The sequence below is a fragment of the Trichosurus vulpecula genome, chromosome 7 (genome assembly GCF_011100635.1).
Source record: "Trichosurus vulpecula isolate mTriVul1 chromosome 7, mTriVul1.pri, whole genome shotgun sequence".
Classification (NCBI taxonomy): Eukaryota; Metazoa; Chordata; class Mammalia; order Diprotodontia; family Phalangeridae; genus Trichosurus; species Trichosurus vulpecula.
The window spans coordinates 22,777,387-22,798,450 of NC_050579.1; the positions used below are offsets into that span (position 1 = coordinate 22,777,387).

The window sequence follows — 21,064 nt, forward strand, 5'->3', positions numbered from 1 at the left end:
CATCCACAGGTGGAATGGGACCTCCCTTGAGCAGAGGGTCACAGACTTAGAGCTGAAAGGGGCCCCAGAGACTATCTGATCCAACTCCTTGATTTTAGAGAAGGGGAAACTGAGGCCCAGGGGGTGATGGAGTTTGCCTAAGGCCACATAGGTAATAAGCATCCGTTTTGGGGTTTGAATCAAGGGCTTTTGGCTACAGAGTTAGCGCTCACGGCCCTGTACACATACACTGCCCTCAGAATGATAGGTAATGAATTCCCCATTAGTGCAGGTCCTCTTAGGGCTGCTAGGAGGCTCCAGAGTGCCAGGCTTGGAGTCAGGAAACTCATCTTCCTAAGATCAAATCTAGCCTCAGACACTTCCTAGCTGTGTGACCCTGGGCAAGTCGTATAACCCTGCCTGCCTCAGTTTCCTCATCTGTAAAATGAGCGGGGGAAGGGAAAGGACAAACCAGTCCAATATCTCTGCCAAGAAAACCCCAAATAGAGTCACAGAGAGTCAGATATGACTAAAAAAATGACTGACCACGCCAACAGCAATAAGGAGGTCTTCTAGCAGAAGGTTTTCTAATGTTGTCTAGGGCCTTCTTGGTCACAGCTGGCTTGGACTAAGTGCCCTATTTTCGGATGCTCGTGGTCTCCAGTCCAGGAATAAGGCAGATAATAAAAAATAACTAAATTTACACAGCACTTTGAGATTTTACATTTTTTAAAAGCTTCCGGCTTCCTGTGCCAAGCAGTCACCAGCCTCGTTTCAACCTTGTGAGACGTGTACTACGTGTATTCTTCTTCTTGTGGTCACCATGAGAAAACTAAAATTCGTAGTGGTTTAGTGACTGGCCCAGGGTCACACAGCCGGGATGTCTGAGAAGCAGGAGAGGCAGGCTGTCTGGTCACAACACCGGCCTAGCTCTGTCTCCAACACTCTTCCCTTCCTTCAACCCTGTGAAGTCGGCAACACGAGTACTTGAAGGCCCATTTTACAGTCAAAGAAACTGAGTCTCTGGTGACCTTCCCAAGATCATGCAGAGAGTAATGATAGAGATAGGACTGCCTTGGGACTCCCAAGCCCAGTAGAGGGAGGGAGGAGCATTCCCAGGTTTGTCTTTTGGGGAAAAAAAAGGGGGAGAATCAAGGGAATGGGGGAGGGGGAGGACTTGCCCTGCCTTTTTCTAGGCTGACTTTGGCATATGGGCAGATATTGACTACCAGAGGGTTATGAGAACAGAGACAGAGTCTTTGTGGCTTCTTTCCTTAATGGACCTCAAAATGCTGTCTAGGTCAGTGAGAGGCCTCTCTAGTTTATGGGAGGGGAGAATGGGTCCCAGGCAGGTTAAATAAAGTACCTGCCTGAGACAGCATAGCTGGGGGTGGGAGTGGAGGAGCCTACCGGGAATGGCAAGGAGGGAGCGTTGGGCCAGAAGTCCTGGCTCCCGCTCCTACAACATGAAGCCCTTTCCTCTCCAGTCATGGCCAGTGGGTTTGCCAATGACCCGTTCGTGGCCCTTCCTAGACCTGGGTAGCCCCCCAGAGGAAGGCGCCCAATTCAGTGGAACTTCCTGGGCTGTTTTCTTTGCTGTAACTTCAGGCTGTCAGGGGCCAGTTGTAATAGAAACCTTGAAATGCAGCCTCTGGGGTGTGTTTTCCCCCATCAGATTGACAATGGAAAGCGGGTACAAAGAAAGCCTGTTTCTTTGGGCTCCCGATGCCTGCCTTTAATTACCCTCTCTCTCAACTCTTGCAGGGCCCTGGAGATGAGACGGACTTATTTTGTTTAAGCCTAGGGGAACAAAGTGGTGCCCTGTTAATAGTCATCGAGCTGGGGGGGAGGGGGGAGGGGAGGGTCTTAAGAAGCCATTTCATCCATCCCTCTTTGCTGGGGAAGGATCACGTCTTCACCATTCCTACTTTTTGAAAGGGGAGGGAATAGAAGAAGGATTTATGTGGCATCTACTAGGTGCCAGGCAATGTGCCAAACGCTCTCTGCTAATATTGTCTCACTTGATCCTCAAAACAACCAACCCTGTGCAGTAGGTCCTGATGTTTTCCTCATTTTACAGTTGAGGAAATTGAGGCAGGTGAAAGTTGAGTGACTTGCCCAGGGTCACATAGCATCAGAGGCTGTATTGGAACTCAGGACTTCCTGCCTCCAGGCCCAGTATCTACTATGCTACCAGATGTCCCTAAGATTTGTGGGATCATGGAGTGTCAGAGGGAGAAGGAACTTTCTGGGGGTGGTCTGGATATATTGACTACCTGTGTGATCTTGGGCAGTTCCCTCCTCTATAAAGTGAAGAGGTTGGACCAGATGGCCTCTGAGGTCCCTTCCAGCTCTGGGGCTATGATCTCGTATGTAACATGGAGATAGATACTCAACATAACTACGAGATGATTTAGGGGGAAGGTATGATCCATGGGAGGTTTGGCAGGGAAGGCAGTGGGGAATCAGGACAGGCCTCGGTAGCTGGTAGCAGCAGCTCTCTGCCTCCTCCCCCACAATCCCCCTCACCATCTTGGCCAAGGCACCAACACCGAGTGGGCGCCTTGGCTGAGTGAGGAGAAGGGAACTGCTTTCAGCTCAGTCTCTCTTTTCTTCTTCCTTCCTCCTCTGCTTTCTAAGCTAGGTCAGCGTGGCTCACCCGAGCTGCCCGGCGGCTCCCTTGGTGACAGGAGGCCAGGCTGGTGGGGCTCGCCAAAAAGCCCTTCCTCATGAATGCTCCCTTGGTTGTCTCTCACTGGGCAGCCTTTAGGACCTCCCACATTTCCTTCCCAGCTCAGGTTTGCTATGGAAAACTGGCCAATTAGAGTCCTTTGCTCAAGGCCATGGCCATGGGTCTCCCAAATATTATTTCAGAGCACGGGAAGCAGAGAATGGGGAAGAGAAATGGTCTTCTTCCATATACTCACTCACTCTCCTGCCTTTGTCTAGTCCAGAGCCAGGGGGAGAACGGTCTGAAAAAAGAGACAAGCCCCTGGGCATTTTCTTTAGACCTTCTGGGTACCAAATATTTGTTTCTTATAATAATAATAAAAAATAATAACATTCCCTTGAACGGGTTTGTCGCTCTCTAGTTTTCAGAGAAGTATCATTATATGAGCCATGGGAGCAGGGGAATCAGAGCCGATCTTGAGCCCAGTCCCATCTCTGACATAAACTTGGCTGTGTGACCCTGGGCAAGTGACTTATGCCGGTCACTGAGACTGTAAATGACAGATGAGGTGCCCATATGCGTCGGTAAGGGGAGGCTCCTCATCCAGATTAAAATCACTCTTCCTACAGGGGTTTGTCATGTGCCGGTTTCCAGAGGAATTTCCCATTATTACCTCACGTTATCTTCTGTCATTCTCTCCACAGCTAGATGCCCGTTTTAGAGATGAGGAAACAGTTCTGTAACTTGCTTGGGCTCACAAAGCAGGGTGATGGAGGCAGGACTAGAATCCACGCATTTGACAACCTGTTCATGGGATCCTAGATCTAGAGGATGAGGGGATCTCAGAGGCCGCCTAGTCCAACTCCCTTATTTTAATAATATTAATTACACACATGCACACATACACACGCACACACACATACCCGCACACATACCCTCATATATACATATATACACACATATACACACACACACGTTCGTGTACATACAGATACACTTGCACACACAAACCTCAAGAAAAATAAAGTGCAAAAACAAAAGTCTGCTTCAGTCTTCAAACTCAGGCTTCAATTCTCTTTCTCTGGAGGTAGATGGCATTTTTTTAATTATGTGTCTTTTGGAATTATCTCGGATCATTGTCTTGATCAGAGCAGCTAATTGACATCGATTGTCAACAAAATACAATAACATTAAATGGGAGGTTAGAAAAAACCTAGAAAAGGCAGCAGCGATCACAGATAGCCAGTGTGACTTCAAGAAGTGTCTGTCGGGAAGGGGTCATGCTAGACTCGTCTGTTTTCTTTTGGGCAGGGCTCCAAGGCTCATACATCAGACGAACCTGGTGGCTAGACTTTACCAGGATTTCTGGCAAGCATTTGTCAGGGACCAGATGGAGAGTGATGGCAGACAATTGTCTGGTTGAGGGACTTCAGAGCTGGTTACGGGGTCAGACTCAAAGAATAAATGGATGCTGCCCTAGAGGGAGGTCTCTAGTGGTGTGCCCAGGGAATCCATCCTCCCAGACTTTTGAGTTATTTTTCATTTTTACCAATGACTTGGAAGAAGGTATAGAAGTTGACAGATGATGCAGAACTGGGAAGGATGGCTCACATGTTAGAGGACAGTATCAGAATCTAAGGCGATATCCACAGGTGAGATCAAAGAAGCTGAAATTTAATAGACATAAATGTAAATAAAGGTAAAATCCTACATTTAAATTTTTTACAAAGCCCAATAACTCCAAGTGCTGAATGAATCGATGCTTATTGACCTCCCTGGATTCAGATTGGAGGCAGCTGAGTTTTAGCGTCTTGGGTCTAGCTGTGAGGGTCTTCATGGGCTGCAGATTCAAAAGGCTGATGCTATAGCCAAGCAAGCCTGGGCTGCATCAAGGCAGGGGTGTTCCAGGCTGGGGAGGTGGCCGTCTCCTTGTATTCTGTACTCTGGTCAGACCTTGTGTGGAGTCTCATGGTCAGTTCCGGGTACCAGATATTGACAAGATCGAGAACAGCCACAGGAAGGTAACCAGAATGACAAAGGGCTTGATGATGTGTGAGGGACAGGTGAAGAAACAGGGGTTGTTTAGCTTAAATAAGGAGACTTGGGGGATAGGGACAGTATGGTAGAGCAGATAGGGCACTGGATTTGGACATTCCCCAGCTGTGCCACCCTAGGCAAGTCACTTAACCACCTGTTCCTCAGTTTCTTCATATCTAAAACGAAGGGATTAGATTTGATGGCTTCTGAGGTCTCTTCCAGCTCTGAATCTGTGCTCCTATGGGCTGCCTCATGGAACAGAGATGGGGTCACAAAGAATTGGACATGACCAAAAAGCCAGCTTGTCCACAGAGGGCAGAACTGGAAGCAGCCTCATGTGTGTCCTGTTTAATTTGGAATTTTGTGAGCTTGTAATACTTTCTCTCATAATAGTAATAGCTCTGCTGTCTAAATGTTGGCTATCATTACTTATTTACACATGTTATTCATATAGTAAATATTCTATAAATGTAGCACCTACTACGTGCTAGTGCTAAGGACTTTACAAATATTGTCTCATTTGATACTCATAACAACTCTGGGAGGAAGACGCTATTATCATCCCTGTTTCAGATGAGGAAATTGGGGTTAAGTGACTTGCCCAGGGTCACACAGCTAGTAAGTGTCTGAGCCAGGATTTGAACTCAGGCCTTCCTGATTCCAGGCGTGGTGCTCTATCCACTATGACATCCAGCCTTAGTTTCTCCAGATGTGAGATGGGAACAGTAATTTCTCTATAGTTTTCTATGTTTGGATTCCACATGCTTCACTACTTCCTATTTATACAGTACGGTAGGAAGGACACTGGATCATGAGTCTGTGGGGGACCTTTGTTCTGTCCTGACTGTTTTTTTGGACAACATTCATTCTTTTTTTATATAATTAATTTATTTTTAATTTTTTAACATTCACTTCCGTGAGATTTTGAGTTTTGAATTTTCTCCCCCACTGTCCTGACTCTCACCAATAACTTGCCGTGTGATCTTGGTCATCACCAAGACTCTCTGGGACTCAGTTTCTCCCTCAGAAAAGCAAAGCCCATAATCTCTAAAGCGTCTTCCAGCTCCGACATTCTGTGATTTTGTAACGTGTTTTTCAGGGACGGGGATTTTTTTTTTCAAATGTGATTCATCGTTAAAAGAGCATCTTTGAGCCAGACTTCTCATCACCCCATTTTTTTCCATGTTGATTTCAAAGTTAGTCATGTTTGCTCTGTGGTGACGTTATCATCTGTGATCTATTAAAAGAGACATTCGTCCGGGGAGGATTTTGAGATTTAATGGTAGGAGTGATCATCTATATTGGCCCGCACCATGTAGACATTGCAAAACATTACTGCTGTTGTGGTATCACGTTAGCGTGGAATCATGGACCCTCAGAGGTCAGGAGGACCATAGTGTTTGTCTATTAAAGTGTCATTATTCTGTATCCCCTGTCACTGGCACCTAGAGAAAAGGAAGGAACAAGCATTTATTAAACACCTACTCTATGTCAGGCACTGTGCTGAGTGCTTTACAAATATCATCTCATTTGATCTTCACAACAACCAGCTCTGGGAGGTAAGGGCTATTATTATCCCCATTTCACAGTTGTGGAAACTGAGGATATAGAGGTTAAGTGACTTGCCCAGGGTCACACAGCCAGGATGGGTCCAAGGTAAAACTTGAAGTGGGATCTTCCTGTCTCTAAGGCCAGCTCTCTATTCATTAGGCAACACTGCCTAGTGTTAAAATATATATAAATATATATGTATGTATGTATGTATGTATGTGTGTGTGACAGAGGTGGGGAGGGAGTGAGGGAGAGGGAGACAGGGAGAGACAGAGAATACGAGAGAGAGACAGAGAAAGAGACAGAGAAGGAGGGAAGGAGGAAGGGAGATAGAGAAACAGACAGAGACAGAATCAGAGATAGAGAGGGAGAGAGGGGGAGAGGGTGGGGGGAGAGTGTGTGTGTTCAGCAAAACTAAGCCACCCACCAACCAAGTCTAACATTATATGTGAATTTCCACATCCACAGTCCCCCACCTCTACAAAGGCATGGGGAGACCCTCGTCTTTCTTTTCCCTTAGAAATCTCTTTCATTTCCATGGCTTCGGCCACTGTCTCTATGTGGAGACAGCCAAATCTGCATCTCTGGCCTAGCCTCTTTTCCAAGGGCCCAGGACCAAATTTTCTGCCCTACCAGACTCTTCCACCCAGACGTCCCAACAGCACCTGAGCCTCCCTTTGGCCTCTCTCACATCCTTTTTTCTCTCTGTGGCACCATCTTTTACCAAGGTCCCTGCACCTTCAGTCCTTGTCCTTCAGCTCTTAGGTCCTATAGATTTGACCTGTGCAATATTTTCATCTGTTTGTAGTGCATAAAATGTCAGATTCAGATCCAGAAAGTTCTGGGTTCTAATCCTACCTTTGACACTTACTAGGTGCGTAACCCTGGGCAAGTCACTTTCTATCTCTGGGCCTCAGTTTTCTCATCTGTAAAATGAGGAGGCTGAACCAAATGGCCTCTAAGTTTCCTTCCAGCTCTAGATCTCTGGTCCCAAGAACATATGCTCATTGCCGCTCTAAAACAGGCCCTCCATTCACCCAGACTCCAATAATGACCTCTTTTAAAAATGTTATTTTTTGCTCACATTATCCACATTTCCTAATGTGTACATCCCACCCCTTCCCATCCTCAGCAAATCACCCCTCATAACAAAGATTAAAATAAGAAAAAAATAGCCACTGCACAAACCAGCCAACAGCCACGGTGGATGCGTGTGCACTCTGCCCCACCCCCATCTCTTCCCTCTGGGTGTGCTTTCTCAACTCCCCATTTCCAAGTCCAAGCAATGATGTCATCACTGCCTCCACCCCTCCTATCCTCTCCCCCTCCATCTATCCTTCACACCACTCCTGGCGTAATTTTCCATATATATATATATATGTATGTGTATATACACACAAAGATGATCATAAGATTACAGACTTAGAGCTGGAAGAGGCTCTCTGAGTCCCACCCTTTCATTTCCTTCATTCATTCATTGGGTTGTTTGTTCCTTCATTTGTCGGCTTATGGCTGGGTTTCCTTATCTTACTGGGTGAGCAGGAAGTAGAGTGACCATTCATGGGCCCAGTCCCACTGTTGATTGTCATGGGACCTTTGACCAGCCCCATTTCTGACCAGGGCCAGTGGGACCCACTCAGGCAGCCTGGTGGCCCCTCGCTCCTCTCAGTATCTCACCATATTGGTGCAGGACTTCATGAGGACACCAATAGACCCCAGCTTGAGTGATCCACCAGCCTCAACCTCCCCACTCGTTGTCATTTACATATGAAGAAAATGAGGCACAGAGGTTAAGTTACTCACCTAGGGTCACACAGCTGGTTAAGTGTCTAAAATGGGATTTTAACCCAAGTGGAAGTCAAACATCCCATTTGCACTACATTGCCCAGTCATGTCAAACCCCTTGGTGACTCCCTAATACCTATGTATTTTTTAAATGCAATTGGGATTAAGTGACTTGCCCAGGGTCACGCAGCTAGAAAGTATCTGAGACTGGATTTGGACTCAGGTCCTCCTGACTCCAGGGTCAATGTTCCATCCACTGAGCCACCTAGCTGCACCTATGCCTATTGAATAATGTTAAAAAAACCTTGGTTTGGCATTCAAGGCTCACCTACATTATCTTGTTACCCAGAGCTATGTCTCCTTACACATACATATCCATTGGTTTCTGGTCTCTGACTTTCCTTAAGCAATTTTCTGTGACTACTTCTTTCCTTCCAAGCTAGCTCTCTATTCACCAGGCCATGCTGTCTGTTCAAAGGATTCTCCCCATCTTTTGAGACCCAGAGGAGATGCCACCTCCACCAGGATACATTCTCTGACACCTCCTTCCCACCCTCTACCTCTTGAAATGAATTATAGAATCTCAGAATTGAGAAGGAGCTCAGAGGATGTCTAGCCCAACCTGTGCCTATACAAGAGTTGGGCCTACCACATACCCAACAGATTCCATATCCAGGGAGGGGGAACCCACTACTTCCTGAGATAGCCCACCTCCTGAGATAGCCTACTACCTCCTGAGATAGCCCACTACCTCCTGAGATAGCCTGTTCATCATTCTGCTTGTGGACCTCTCCAGCTGTTAGAAATTTTTCCCTTAAATGGAACAGAAATCTGTCCTTGCAGCATTCCCCTGCAGTGTTCCCAGCTCTGCCCCACTGGGGCCAAGTAGAACACTACACCTCCCTCCTTCTGCACCCATGACAGCCTTTCAGAGACAGCTATTCTGTCTTCCTGACCAAGGCTGTTTTTCTCCATACCAAATATCCCTCATTTTTTTCATCCAATCCTTATATGGCAAGATCTTGAGGGCCAATGCTGTCCTGGTCATCCTTTGCTGGACCTTCTCCACCTTATTCTTCCAGTGGCAATGCCCACTATGGAACCCAGCACTCCAGCTGTGGCCTGGCCAGGGCAGAGGGCCTTTCCTCTCCCTGGATCTGGTCACTGTGCCTCTTGGGGGCAGCCCAAGATCAAATGAGCTTTGGGGGTCTGCGACACCCCACTGTTCGCTCCAGGAAGCCGCTCCAACCCCTTTTTAGACAAATGGCTGTCTAGTCACACCTCCTCCCCACTCTACATTTAAGCAAGAGTAAGATGTCACATTTATCCTGATTAAATGTCTTGTTATTAGAGTATCCCAACCCTCTGTTGAGATCTCTGTCAAGATCTCCACGGATCCTGCTTCTGCCATCTCACATTAGCTGTTGTTTCCATCTTGGCAATGATAGTTCTGCACTCTGGCCTCCCATATGATACTTGGAGCCACTCATATGTTCCAAGGAGAGACTGTATTAGACTAGTTGCTGTGTGTAGTGGCTCATTTCTGCAATGTGTGCATGCGTGCGTGTGTGTGTGTGTGTGTGTGTGTGTGTGTGTGTGTGTACAGAGAGAAGTACAAATAGGATAGCTTTGAAAGTGACTTGAATTTAACATATACTTAAAAAGAAAATTGAACTTCATATAAGAGAGATTCTCTGTTTCAAGTACAACCTTCTCTTTCTGTTCTCTTCTGTATATGGAAGTGTTCTTTTTTAGCTGATATTTTTTAAGTGAACTGGATTTTTTTTAAATGGGGGAAGATAAGCATATACTGGATAAATATGGGATAGGGAGAAGGACTGGCTGTGGGAGTTCATTGGTGCAGTGAAGTCATACACGAGCAAAGTTCCTTTACCAACACAGGTTGGTACCTGCTCCATCACTTACAGTCTTACAGAGTTGCCTGTAAAGCTAAGAAGGTGTGAGACTTGGCCAGGGTCAAACCACCAGGATGTGTCAGAGGCCTGGCTTGGACCCAAGGTTTCCTGGCTCTGAGATAAGCTCCCTGCTTACTAGGCCGTGCTGGCTGTACAGATATTTACAGAATAAAAGATGAAATAAATACAGGGTGGTTAGGGAGGGAAGGCACTGGCAATCCAAAGGAGCTTTAAGTAGAAGATGATGCTTGAGTTGCATCTTGAAGGAAGAGACTGACTCTATGACCAGGGAATAACAATTAGCAACTTCATTAACTTGGCGTCCAATTTAGAGTCCTCTTTTTGAACCCGATCATTTGTTAACTGATCTTTCTTTTAAAAAAATCCTTCGGTAAAGGATGATGTGTTTGGATCACCAAAATGTACTCAAATTGTAGGGTCTCACCGAAGCTCCCATGTGATTCTTTTCACAAGAGATAGCATACAACCGGATTCCTGGGATTTGCTAACTGTACTTTCCTGCTGTGGCTATAAGTCACAACAAACGATATCATATCAGATATTTATAGGAATAGTTATCTACTATCCCCTCATAAAACTAGCCAGTCCTTGGATGGCAAACCTGACCATCATTCTCACCATAACCTCTATCTCTCTCTCTCTTTCTATCTTCTCATCGGGTAGGTGAGGATGGGAGAGACGATGCCCCATCCAACAGCCTGACAGGGTGACGTGGATCACACCATCCAACAGAAGGCCAGGTACCAACCTGCTGTCTAAACAACGCAACCATGCTGAAGCCCAGTGGGCTAAAGATCCCCAACCGGGGGGGAAAACACTCCAGCCCTGTGGGCCGAACCTCTTCTGGGTCATCCTCGGCTGTGGCCACTACCAGCTCTAAGGAAGGTAAGCAAAAATGCAGCGGCTGGCTGAGAACCTGCTTTGGGAATTTGGGGAAAGTGAAGACTGATAGGCAACGGACTTGAGATGGAAAATCCCGGGGCTGTGGATCTAGAAGGGCCCAGGAGAGGGTGTGCATCCTAGTTTCCTGCCTTTAGAAAAAGTTATATAACACACAGAGAGAATTTCTGGCAGGGTCAGAGCAGTGAAAGTTCTTCACATGAAACTGAAGTTCCTTACACTTTAATATAAGCTTATTTCTTCTTGTTTTTATTTATGAATTTTCTTCATGGGATCAAAGGTGACCAAGTGATCCCTTAATTTCCTCTTCCTCGACATGCTAACTTTGCGTCTAATAGAATGTCAGCTAGGGTGGACCTTGCAGGCCGTCATGTCCAGCCCCATCATTTTACAGATGGAAAAACTGAGGCCCAGAGTGGTCGCCAAGGTCACCCGGTTACTAAGAGCCCATGGAAGGTTTGGAATCCAAATTTTCCTGACCCTTCAGTCTGGCACCCTGACTAGCATACCACTCTGTGTCCCTCATTTTAGAGCGAAAGAAAACAACATTGAGTGTGACTTGTGTGGTCTGTCTCCCTCTGGGCAAAGTCTGGACCAGATCTCAGGTCTGCACAGCCTTCTTTCCAGAACTTCAGGCTCCTCGTCAGACCCAATTTCTATCCTTTTGGCTGCGATGGTTTCATTCCTCTGATAATTGTTATCCTATTTAATTAATATTAATAATAATAATGGCATTTCTATAGTTTTTTAAGGTTTGCAGAGTACTTTAGAAATCTTGTCTCATTTGGGATTTGAAAATTATCTAGGGATTCTCAGAGATGGAGGCAAAGAGGGACAAGCGTGGGCAAAGGCCTGTAGGTGGGAGATCAAATGTTGCATGTGGGAAACGGTGAATAGGGTGGTTTGGCTGAAAGGTAGAACTCCTGATGAGCGTGATGCTACAAGGCATCAGCCTGTGAGGACAAAGGGGGAAGGAAGACCTGGGACAGACTCCAGGCTGTGCTGGGCTGTGTCCTCAGTGCCTGCTCTCGGGCAGAGGAGACCCAGAGGCCTGATGCTGCCAATACTCCCTCTCACCCACTCCCCCTGGGTCCTTGGCCTGGCAAGTAGGTGGCAGGAGACACCAGTCTGGCCCTGCCAGGTCCAAGGCAGCCATCTGCTGCCTTGGGGACCCTTGAGCAGGAAGAGATCGGATCCTTTATTTGATTTTGCTCCTCGTTTTGGGAACTGCTCCTTTTATAAATTTGAGAAGGAGTCAGTAACACTCTGGGCTGGGCTGGGCTGGAGGGGAGGGAGAGAACAGCTGGTTAGGCCCCGGGACTCTTGGGAATTTAAAAGAAAAAGGAAAAAAAACCCTTTTGTGATCCCTCGGCTCATGTGACAGCAGAATTGACCCTCCCCGAAACTGAGGCAGCAGGTGAACCCTTCAAGGGGGAGAGTGCGGAAGGCAGATGGCTTCTGCCTCTCTTCCCCTCTCCTATTTCCTTCCGTCTCCCCCTTTCCTTCTTCCTTTCTCTCTCCCACCTCCTTTGACATGGGCCCCAGATGGAAGACGTCCCCTTTCTGGGATTTCCCAGGCTCTCTTGTCTTCCACCCCTCCCCCACTATCTTGTATAGACTTCATATGGACTTCTGCTTGGACATGTTACCTCTCTCAATAGAAGGCAAAGTCCATGAGGACAGGGACTATTTGGAATCTGTCCTTGTACCTCCAGTGTCTAGCACTGCACCTGACACGTTCCAACCAGGTGCTTTGGCTGAGTGGTCAGTGACCAACTGGGTGGGAGTGGGGTCAGTGAAAGCCCCCTGGAGAGGGGAGCAAATCATCGAATTATTCTATTAACTATTTATTGAGAATTTATCAAATGCTTGAGTTGAATGGGTAGGAATTCAGCAGATAAACAAGGATGTTCTAGGTCGAGGGAAGAATGAGAGGGAAGGCAGGAAGGTCATTTGGGCCAGACTGTAGTATGCATGAGTATTGAGCAGTGCAGAGAAGGCTGGAAAGGGAGTGCCAGATGGTGGAGGGCTTCGAATGCCAAGCACAGAAATCTGAGCTTTACTCAAAAGGCAATAGGGAGCTATGGCAGAGTTTTGAGCAGACGAGTGCCCTGACTGGCCTATGACTAGGAAGGTAAGTTGTGTGAAGGATGGATTGGAGAAAGGGATGGAGCAGAGAGAGAGAGGTAGGATGCCCATGCTTGGAGGCTTTTATAATGAAGAATGCCATGAGGATAGAGAGGCAGGAGATATGGTGGAAGGAGGTTTGGTGGGACTTGGGAACTAACCGAAGATGAGACATGAGCATGAGGCAGAAACCCAGGCGCTGGTTCTGGAGTCAGAGGACTGAGGGATCTAATTCTGCCTGTGGTGTTTACAGCCTGTGTGACCTCAGGCAAGTCTCTTTATATCGCTGGGCCTCAGTTTCCTCATCTGTGAAATGGGATGGTTGGGCTTTGGCATCTTCTCCAGGTGTAAAGCTAGGGTCTTACACAGAGGTTTGATGTGCGATGGACCAAATGCAGAGAGGTAGCTGAGGGATTGTGGGACATGGCTCTGGAGCTGGGAAGACCTGCCTCTGAAACCTATTGGCTGTGTGATCCTGGACAAGTCACGTGCCCCCCATTGCCTTCAAGTAATGCTCTGAGGTTATGAGTTAAAGGATGGGTGCTTATCAGTGCTGCTGGAAGGAGTTTCTCATAGGGAATTTTCTACCCTGATGGAACCTCTGGTCCAGTCCTCCCCAAAGGGAGTCAAAGATGGTGCCGAGGTTTCCAGCAAGGGAGACTGGAAGAATATGTGGGCCATGGATAGAAATAGTGATGTCAGAGGGAAGAACAGATTGGGGGGAGAGAGAATGAGCCCAGTTTGGGGCGTGTTGGAGGGATGGATGCTCAGACGGAAGAAGACCCACTGGAGGCAGCTGGAGATGTGGGGCTGAATGTTGGGACTGATGGGAGATCTGGGAGCCATCCTGGGAGAGAAGAGCTCAAGCCCCAAGAGCAGAAGAGCTCACCAATGGGACAGACTGTGGGAAGCCCAGGACGGAGCCTCGGGGAGGGGTCTTGTGCTTCACTGGGTCCACCACAGGGCTGGGCGCGCAGTAGGATCATAGATTCCGAGCCGGAAGGGACCTCAGAGGCCATCTACTCTGACCACCTCATATCATTTTACAGGTGAGGATACTGAGTCCCAGAAAGAGATTAAGTGATACACAGTAATGGACAGGGCTGGGATTTGAACTCAGGTCCACAGACTCCCAATCCAGAACTTTTCACACTCAGCTGGGCTACCTGTCCTTGATATAATAAAGACTTGTTGATCGACACCAATTAGCATTGTAAAATTATTTTGTTGAGCAAATGAGGCAAAATGAGCAAATCTAGGAGCTTGAAAGTGATAGCCCCTCCTGTGAAGTTTGGATTCAGTCAAGGCCGCACTTGAGGACCTAGAGGGCCACATGTGTCATCCAGGCTGCAGGTTGCAGGCTGCAACCCTGTCCTAGACCAAGTGAGGAACTGCAAAGGAGGCTCATAAAGTCATGCTTGGAGAGGCCATCTAGTTCAACCTCCTGGTTTTACACGTGAGATTATGGGGAATAATCATCAGAGATGATATTTGAACCCAGATCCTGGCATCTAGAAGGGGTAGGCGAGACCTGAGTTCAAATCCAGCCTCAGATACTTACTAGCTGTGTGACCCTGGGCAAATCACTTGACTTGTGTCTGCCTCAGTTTCCTCAAATATAAACTGGGGATAATAATAGCACCTGCTTCGTAGGTGTTGTGAGGATCTAATGACATGGTATTTGTAAAGCACTTACTTAGCATAGTGGCTGGCACATAGTAGGTGCTTAATAAATACTTATTTCCTTTTTTCTCCTGATCCCAAATCCAGGTCTACAGTGTCCTGAATTGGACTTCAGTCTCAAGCAGTGCTAATGACACTTTCTATCTTTTTCAAAGCCCTTTCCCATGTCCTATTATTATGGATTTAATTGAGAAGAGAGTTGAGGTCAATACAGTGAATGAGATCCCCAAGAGCAGACAGGCATCTTGGTAGAGTAAATGCAAAGTAGGTCTGGGACTCAGAAAGCTCTTGGTTTAAATCCTGTTTCTAGCCCATGTTGGCTACATCCCCAAGGGAAAGTCTTTCTAAATAGAAGATCCAGAGAAAAGGTGCATTGGTGGAAAGAATTTCCTCATCTGGGAGTTGCCAACATCAATGAAATCCCAATCCCAATTGATAATATAATGAAGTGTTATTAATAAAGTGTTATAGAAAAGATTTGCTGTATAGAGCATTTGTTTATAAAGCACTTTCCCCATAAAAGCTCTGAGCTGGCACCGCAAAGATTATTATTCCATTTTACAGATGAGCAAATTGAGGCTCAGAGACATTAAGTAACTTGCCTGTAGTCACACAGCTAGGAAGTAAAAGAGCTGGGATTTGAACTCAGGTCTTCTTCTTTTAAACATATTTTCATTTATTTTGTTAAATATTTCCCAATTACAGGTGAAAAGTTTTTAGTATTCATTTTTAAACATTTTTAGTTCCAAATACTCTCCGTCCTTGAGAAGGCAAGCAATTTGATATTGGTTACACATGTGACATCATGCAAAACATATTTCTGTATTAGCCATGTTAGAAAAGAAAACAGACAAAAAAAGAAAAACAGGGAAAATAAAAATAGCTATGTGTCAATCTGCATTCGGACTCCATCAGTTCTTTCTCTGGAGGTGGATAGCATTTTTCATCATGAGTCTTTTGGAATTGTCTTGGATCATTGTATTGCTGAAAAGAGCCAAGTCATTCACAGTTGATCATGATACAATGTTGCCGTTACTGAGTACAATGTTCTCCTGGTTCTGCTCATTTCACTTTGCATCAGTTCGTGTAAGTCTCTCCAGGTTTTTATGAAAGCATCCCACTCGTCCTTTCTTATAGCACAACAGTATTCCATTACATTCCTATACCACAATTTGTTCAACTGTTCCCCAATTGATGGGCATCCCCTCAATTTCCAGTTCTTGGCCACCACATAAAGAAGTGCTAAAAATGCTTTTGTGCATATAAGTCATTTCCCCTTTTCTTTGTTCTCCTTGGGATGTAGCCTTAATAGTGGTTTTGCTGGGTTGAAGGGTATGCACAGTTTGATCACCCTCTGGGCTTAGTTCCAAATTGTTTTCCAGCATGAATGCAGGTCTTCTGACTTCAATTCTTTCACTGGTGCCACATACCCCCTCCCCCCCCACCTCTCCTGTACATATTATCCCATTCTATCCTCACTACTTCCTGAGAGAGAGGTAAGGCTGCATACCCATTTGACAGATAATAAAACAGAGGCCTAGAAAATATGACTATTAAAAGGAATACTGAGCTTAGAGCTGGGACTCAGATCCAGCTCCTCATTAGCTGAACGACCCTGGGCAAGTTCCTTCATCAATCTGGGCCTCCTTTTCTTCATCTGAAAAAAAATGGAGGTGCAATTGCAATCTGACAGTCAAAGCCAGCAAGCATTTACTAAGTACCCACTGTATGCAAAAACTGTGCTAGGCTCTAGAGAGCCAAGGACCAAAGAAAAAACATTCCCTACTTCCCTGGGCTTGTGAGGAAAGTGCCTTGTAAATTGTAAAATGTTCTATAAAGGAATGACTGTATTCTTTATTATTATAAATGACTGAAATTATCAATAATAGCTAGGGTTTATATAGCTTTTTAAGGTTTGCAAAACTCTTTACCAATATTATCTCATTTTATTCTTGCAACCACCTTGGGTGGTAGGTGCCATTAATTGCCCCATTTTACAGAGAAAGAAACTGAGACCCACAGAGGTTAAGTGACTTGCCCAAGATCACATAGCTAACAAATGTCTGAGGCCAGATTTGAACTCAGATCTTCCTGATTCCAGATCCCAGGTTCTATCCACTGCATCAACTAGTATAACAATGTTACTAGCAGCTGCTGTGGAGGTGAAAGACCAACAACACCAGCACACAGGAGGGCTGCAAGCACAGGTTCTTTGATCTGCTTTTCTAAGGAAAGCAACTTTATTTTATAATGCTATTTTAATTAAACATACATATATTGTTCGCTTAGTTCAGGGGGAAAAGCCAGCACCCTGAACTTCAGAGAGTAGACAAACAGAAATTACAAGCAGAAATAATATAAACGGAACAAATAAACACAAACCAGTAGACAGGGTAGACAGGCTTCTAACTGTCTAAGCATAGCAATGCACACAGTTACCAGAGAGAGAAGCATCAAAGCGGGGGTGGCGTGGGGCTCGAGCTCTGTGTTGGCTACCCAGAATCTCCTCTGGTCAAATCACACGACACTCTTCCAGAACCCCAAAACAAAATGCCAACCTCAGATCATTTATCCCCTTCTCAGGACCCTGGGGCTTAGTCCCTACTTAGCAAAAGGGTATGGGGCATGGGGCTTGGGACTTTCTTGTTTCTTAAGCAGGTCATCAAAGGTTCTTGATTCAATCCAGGACTCCCACTGAAACAAAAGCAAGACTCAAAGGCACTTGATTATCTCAGTGCTGAGAGGCACTCAAACAAAAAACAGCAAAAAGTCCCACCCTGATTACCATTACAACTAGCTGCCCCCCAATGAAAGAATGACAAAGCATTGATGAAATACTTACTAAATCCCAGCTAAGGGTTGGGTGTGAAAAAAAACAAAAAATCAAGAGAATCCTGGACCTCAAGGAACTTCCCTTCTAATGTAAAGGTGAGCTTGAAAGGGAGGGGCATGGAGCTCATGAGGTTTGGACAGCTCACCCAGGAGAGCCAGGGTCCTGGCGGAAGGGGTACGAGGAGGATGAGATCGATGGCCCATTAGACTGTAAGCTCTTTGGAGGCAAGCTCTGCATGGTGCCTAACACATAGTTGTGTTTGTCCTTTGTTCTCAGAGGCCCGTAACATCAGGGAGATGATGACATGACTTGCAGTTGACTCTGATTTGAGTGAGGGAGGGCTGTGCAAGGTTACCAGCCTCACTTTCTCCTCCACAGCCATCTGGGTCCAGTGGCCTGATATTCATCAGAACTACTGGAGATGGCCCAGGATGCATTGGGAGACCCTGGCCCTTTTAGGCCAAGGCCTTTTCAGGTTCTCACTTTGAGTGAGGTAATGCCCATTCAGTGAATACGCCTCTTTAAGAAGGTAATTGGATAACCCCTTTAATCAGAGCCTAACACATAGTAGGTGCTTACTAGATGTTTCTTGAATTGGCTGGGATAGAGTAGACGCAGTTTGGGAAATCAACACGGTGGGTTCTTGCCTAGTTTGGTGGCATTCAGATAGAAATGGGTTTTCTGCTCAGTGTTCTGCAGACTGTTTCACAGTTGGCTAAAAATGACTGCTTTAGCCATGGAATAAAAATAAGTCTCCTGATGACGATGATGATGCAGCTTGCCTACAGTTCCGCAGCTCACTTAGTGGAGGGCTCAGGCTGCATTGTGGCTTCCTCATTCTTCATCCAAGGCTTCATGCTGGGTCTCTTGCCCTCCAGGCGGGGCCAAGCCTTTGCAAAGGGCAGGTAAACTCCCAGCTCCACAGATGAGTATTGGGAATTCCCCAGCTGGGCTTGCTCGGCTCCTTCCTCTGTTCCTCAGCAACATGATGGTATCCGCAGGGGACAGAATCAATTACCTGGACCTAGAGAGGTTCTCACTCTTAGTACAATGAATAGAGCCCTGGGGCTGGAGTCAGAGGACCTGGGTTCAAATGTTGCCCTGCTGTGTGACTCCCTGCCTCAATTTCCCCATCTATAAAGTGGGGATAATAACAGCACCTCTCCCCCATGAGATAATATTTGCAAAACACTTTGCAAACCTTTAAGTTCTATTATAAATGCTAGCTAATATTTTTTTTCCTCTATACCATATGGTAGAGGATGGCCCGGGTGCCAAGAAACACTTTCAAACTCTGAGGTTTTCTACTCCTTTCTTTCTGCCTCCCTTTCTGAACCACATCCTAAACTTTTTAATAACAATCTTGACAAGTAAACCCAAGCGGAGCTCTTACAGGGCTGAGGGGTCAGGGTTGCGTCCTAATGGCTCTCTGCTGCCGCCACTGAGAACCCGGCTTTATCGATCCCCTCCGTAACAGGCATGTTGATGGGAGCTCCGAGCCTCTTCAGGGGGGATGTGACGACGGCTGGATGCTCCATGGGTGGCCGGCTCTGCTCCTTCAAGGGTAAAGCTTCCTTCTATCTCCATTGCTTTCCATGCTAGGAGCCTGCCAGGCTGGGGGGTTTTATGGGGGAAGCTGGAATGGAAGAAGCATTGTGGAGCTTGGTTTGGGGAAGTGGGGGAGAGGGGACACTAGAAGTCCCTTTTCCGTGGCCCCACCTGGCTTTTATCTGCATGGATGATGGACTTGGGCTGTGCCCAGAGCATCCCCTGGTAGGTGGCTGGGACGGGTGGGCTGGATTTCAGATACATCTTGAGGTAGGCCATGTCCCTTTGGGGAAGGGAGAGGAGGTGATGGCTGGTGCTGATTCAGCGCGATTAATGCTTTCTCATGAAGGCTGGTAGCGGGGTGTTTGGAGAAGCTGAGGATCAGACAACTACCTAGAAACTCTTAGTTTGTTCTTAAAAGAATGCTCAGGGGTAGGGGGGTTCTCTAAATCTGGAATGTCAAGCTGGGGCTCCTGCCCTTCCCTGCCTAGAGATAGCGGCCCATTTTGGGGGATTCTCTCCCTGTTTTCTGAGGGGCCTTCTCCCCCTCCACCTGCCTGGGAATGTCGAGAGAATCCAGCCCTTGATGATCTGGCCTCGGCTCTGAGGTTTCTGAGAAAGCTTTCTTGGTGCTGCTTAGCACAGGGCCCTCTAGCAGGCCACAGGATAGATCTGTGACCTCAACGCATCTCTACCCAATTTCTAGGAGAGCCAGGACTCCCTTCCCGGGTGAATGCTGAAAGTCAGGGTCCTAGATTGAAGGTCAATGTAATCTTGAGTGAGGAATGAAAAGCCTGGGAGCATTCCCAGCGAGTGGTACCGGACAGTACCATCAAGCCCCTTCTCTGTGGGGCCAGTCTTCTTCCCTTCGTCCTAAGCATGGATTGTCCCCTTGAGAATGTGATGTTTGGAGGAACAAGGTTAAGAGTAGAGGATTAGGAGGCCTCTTGGGGCTGAGCCTTGTCAAGGAAAAGATCAAGGTCCTTGCTTGTCCTGTCAACCCTGGGGATTTCTCCTCTTCCCCTCCTTGATCCCGATCTGGCAGCCCCAGGGGCCGACGGAGCCCCACAGCTGCCTGTAGACAAAGCCATCCCTTGGATCAGGTTCCCAGCTCCCTGCCTTCTTTTAAATCTCAGCCCTTCCCTGTGTTCAGCTGATGTTGGGGTTTAAGCTCGATGCTTGCAATAAATCCTTCTCCCTCTTGAATTCCTCAGGCAGAGACCAAGAGCATCTGGGAGGGAGCCCATGCTTAAATGTGCTTACAGATTCCTTTTTTAAGATATGGCCGATATTCGAATAGCCAGGGGCCTGTTTATACAGCTCCTTAGGAGCCCCCTCCCTGCTTTTCCTTTCCCTTGGCCAGCACCCACACTTTAACTCTCGTCTTGCCTTAGATACCATTCAAGGTTGCCTTCACTTAGATGCCGTTCAGGGCTGGACTGAGGAGGTGATGCTCAAAGCAGTTAGTTTGCTTTGGGGGGGTTGTGGGGGGGAGATGAAAAGTCAGAATCATCCATCTCTAGAACATCAGCTGGAAGGGGCTTTAGAGCATAGAACACTGGAATACAGAACATCGGGTTTGGGGGTGGATCTCGGGACATAAAATGTCGGAACGTCGAACGTCAGAACCAGAAGCAACCGAAGACTGCAGAATGTTGCAACAGAACCAGTTAAGAGGCCTTAAACATGCAGTGTGAATGTTGTATATTATGGAATATCACAGAACCTATGAATGTGGAATCCTGGGAGACAGGGGCATATGGTGGAGAGAATGCTGGCCTTGGAGAGAGCACCCAGAGGCTGGGTCTGACACTAGCCTCAGTTTCCTCCTTTGTGAATTGGTGATAATAGTACTTGCAATATCTACCCAACAGACTTGCTGAAATATGCCGGGGATGGAACAGATGGAGGGAGGTTGTGAGAAAAGCGATCTGTGAGTCTCGACTGCTACAGAAGTGTGAATTAATAATAATTGTAGGTTTATAGCTCTGGAGCTGAAAGGGAGCTCAGGTT

The 21,064-nt window shown here is 46.8% G+C and overlaps 1 protein-coding gene across 1 annotated transcript in view; it reads left to right on the forward strand.

The window, feature by feature from the left end:
• Positions 1 to 21,064, forward strand: part of CLIP2 (CAP-Gly domain containing linker protein 2) — a 104,232-nt gene that overhangs the window by 18,502 nt on the left and 64,666 nt on the right. The window contains exon 2 of the mRNA XM_036768135.1: positions 10,624 to 10,845. Coding sequence (XP_036624030.1) covers positions 10,731 to 10,845 — 115 coding nt within the window. The 5' untranslated portion in view covers positions 10,624 to 10,730. The remainder of the gene's footprint in view (positions 1 to 10,623; positions 10,846 to 21,064) is intronic.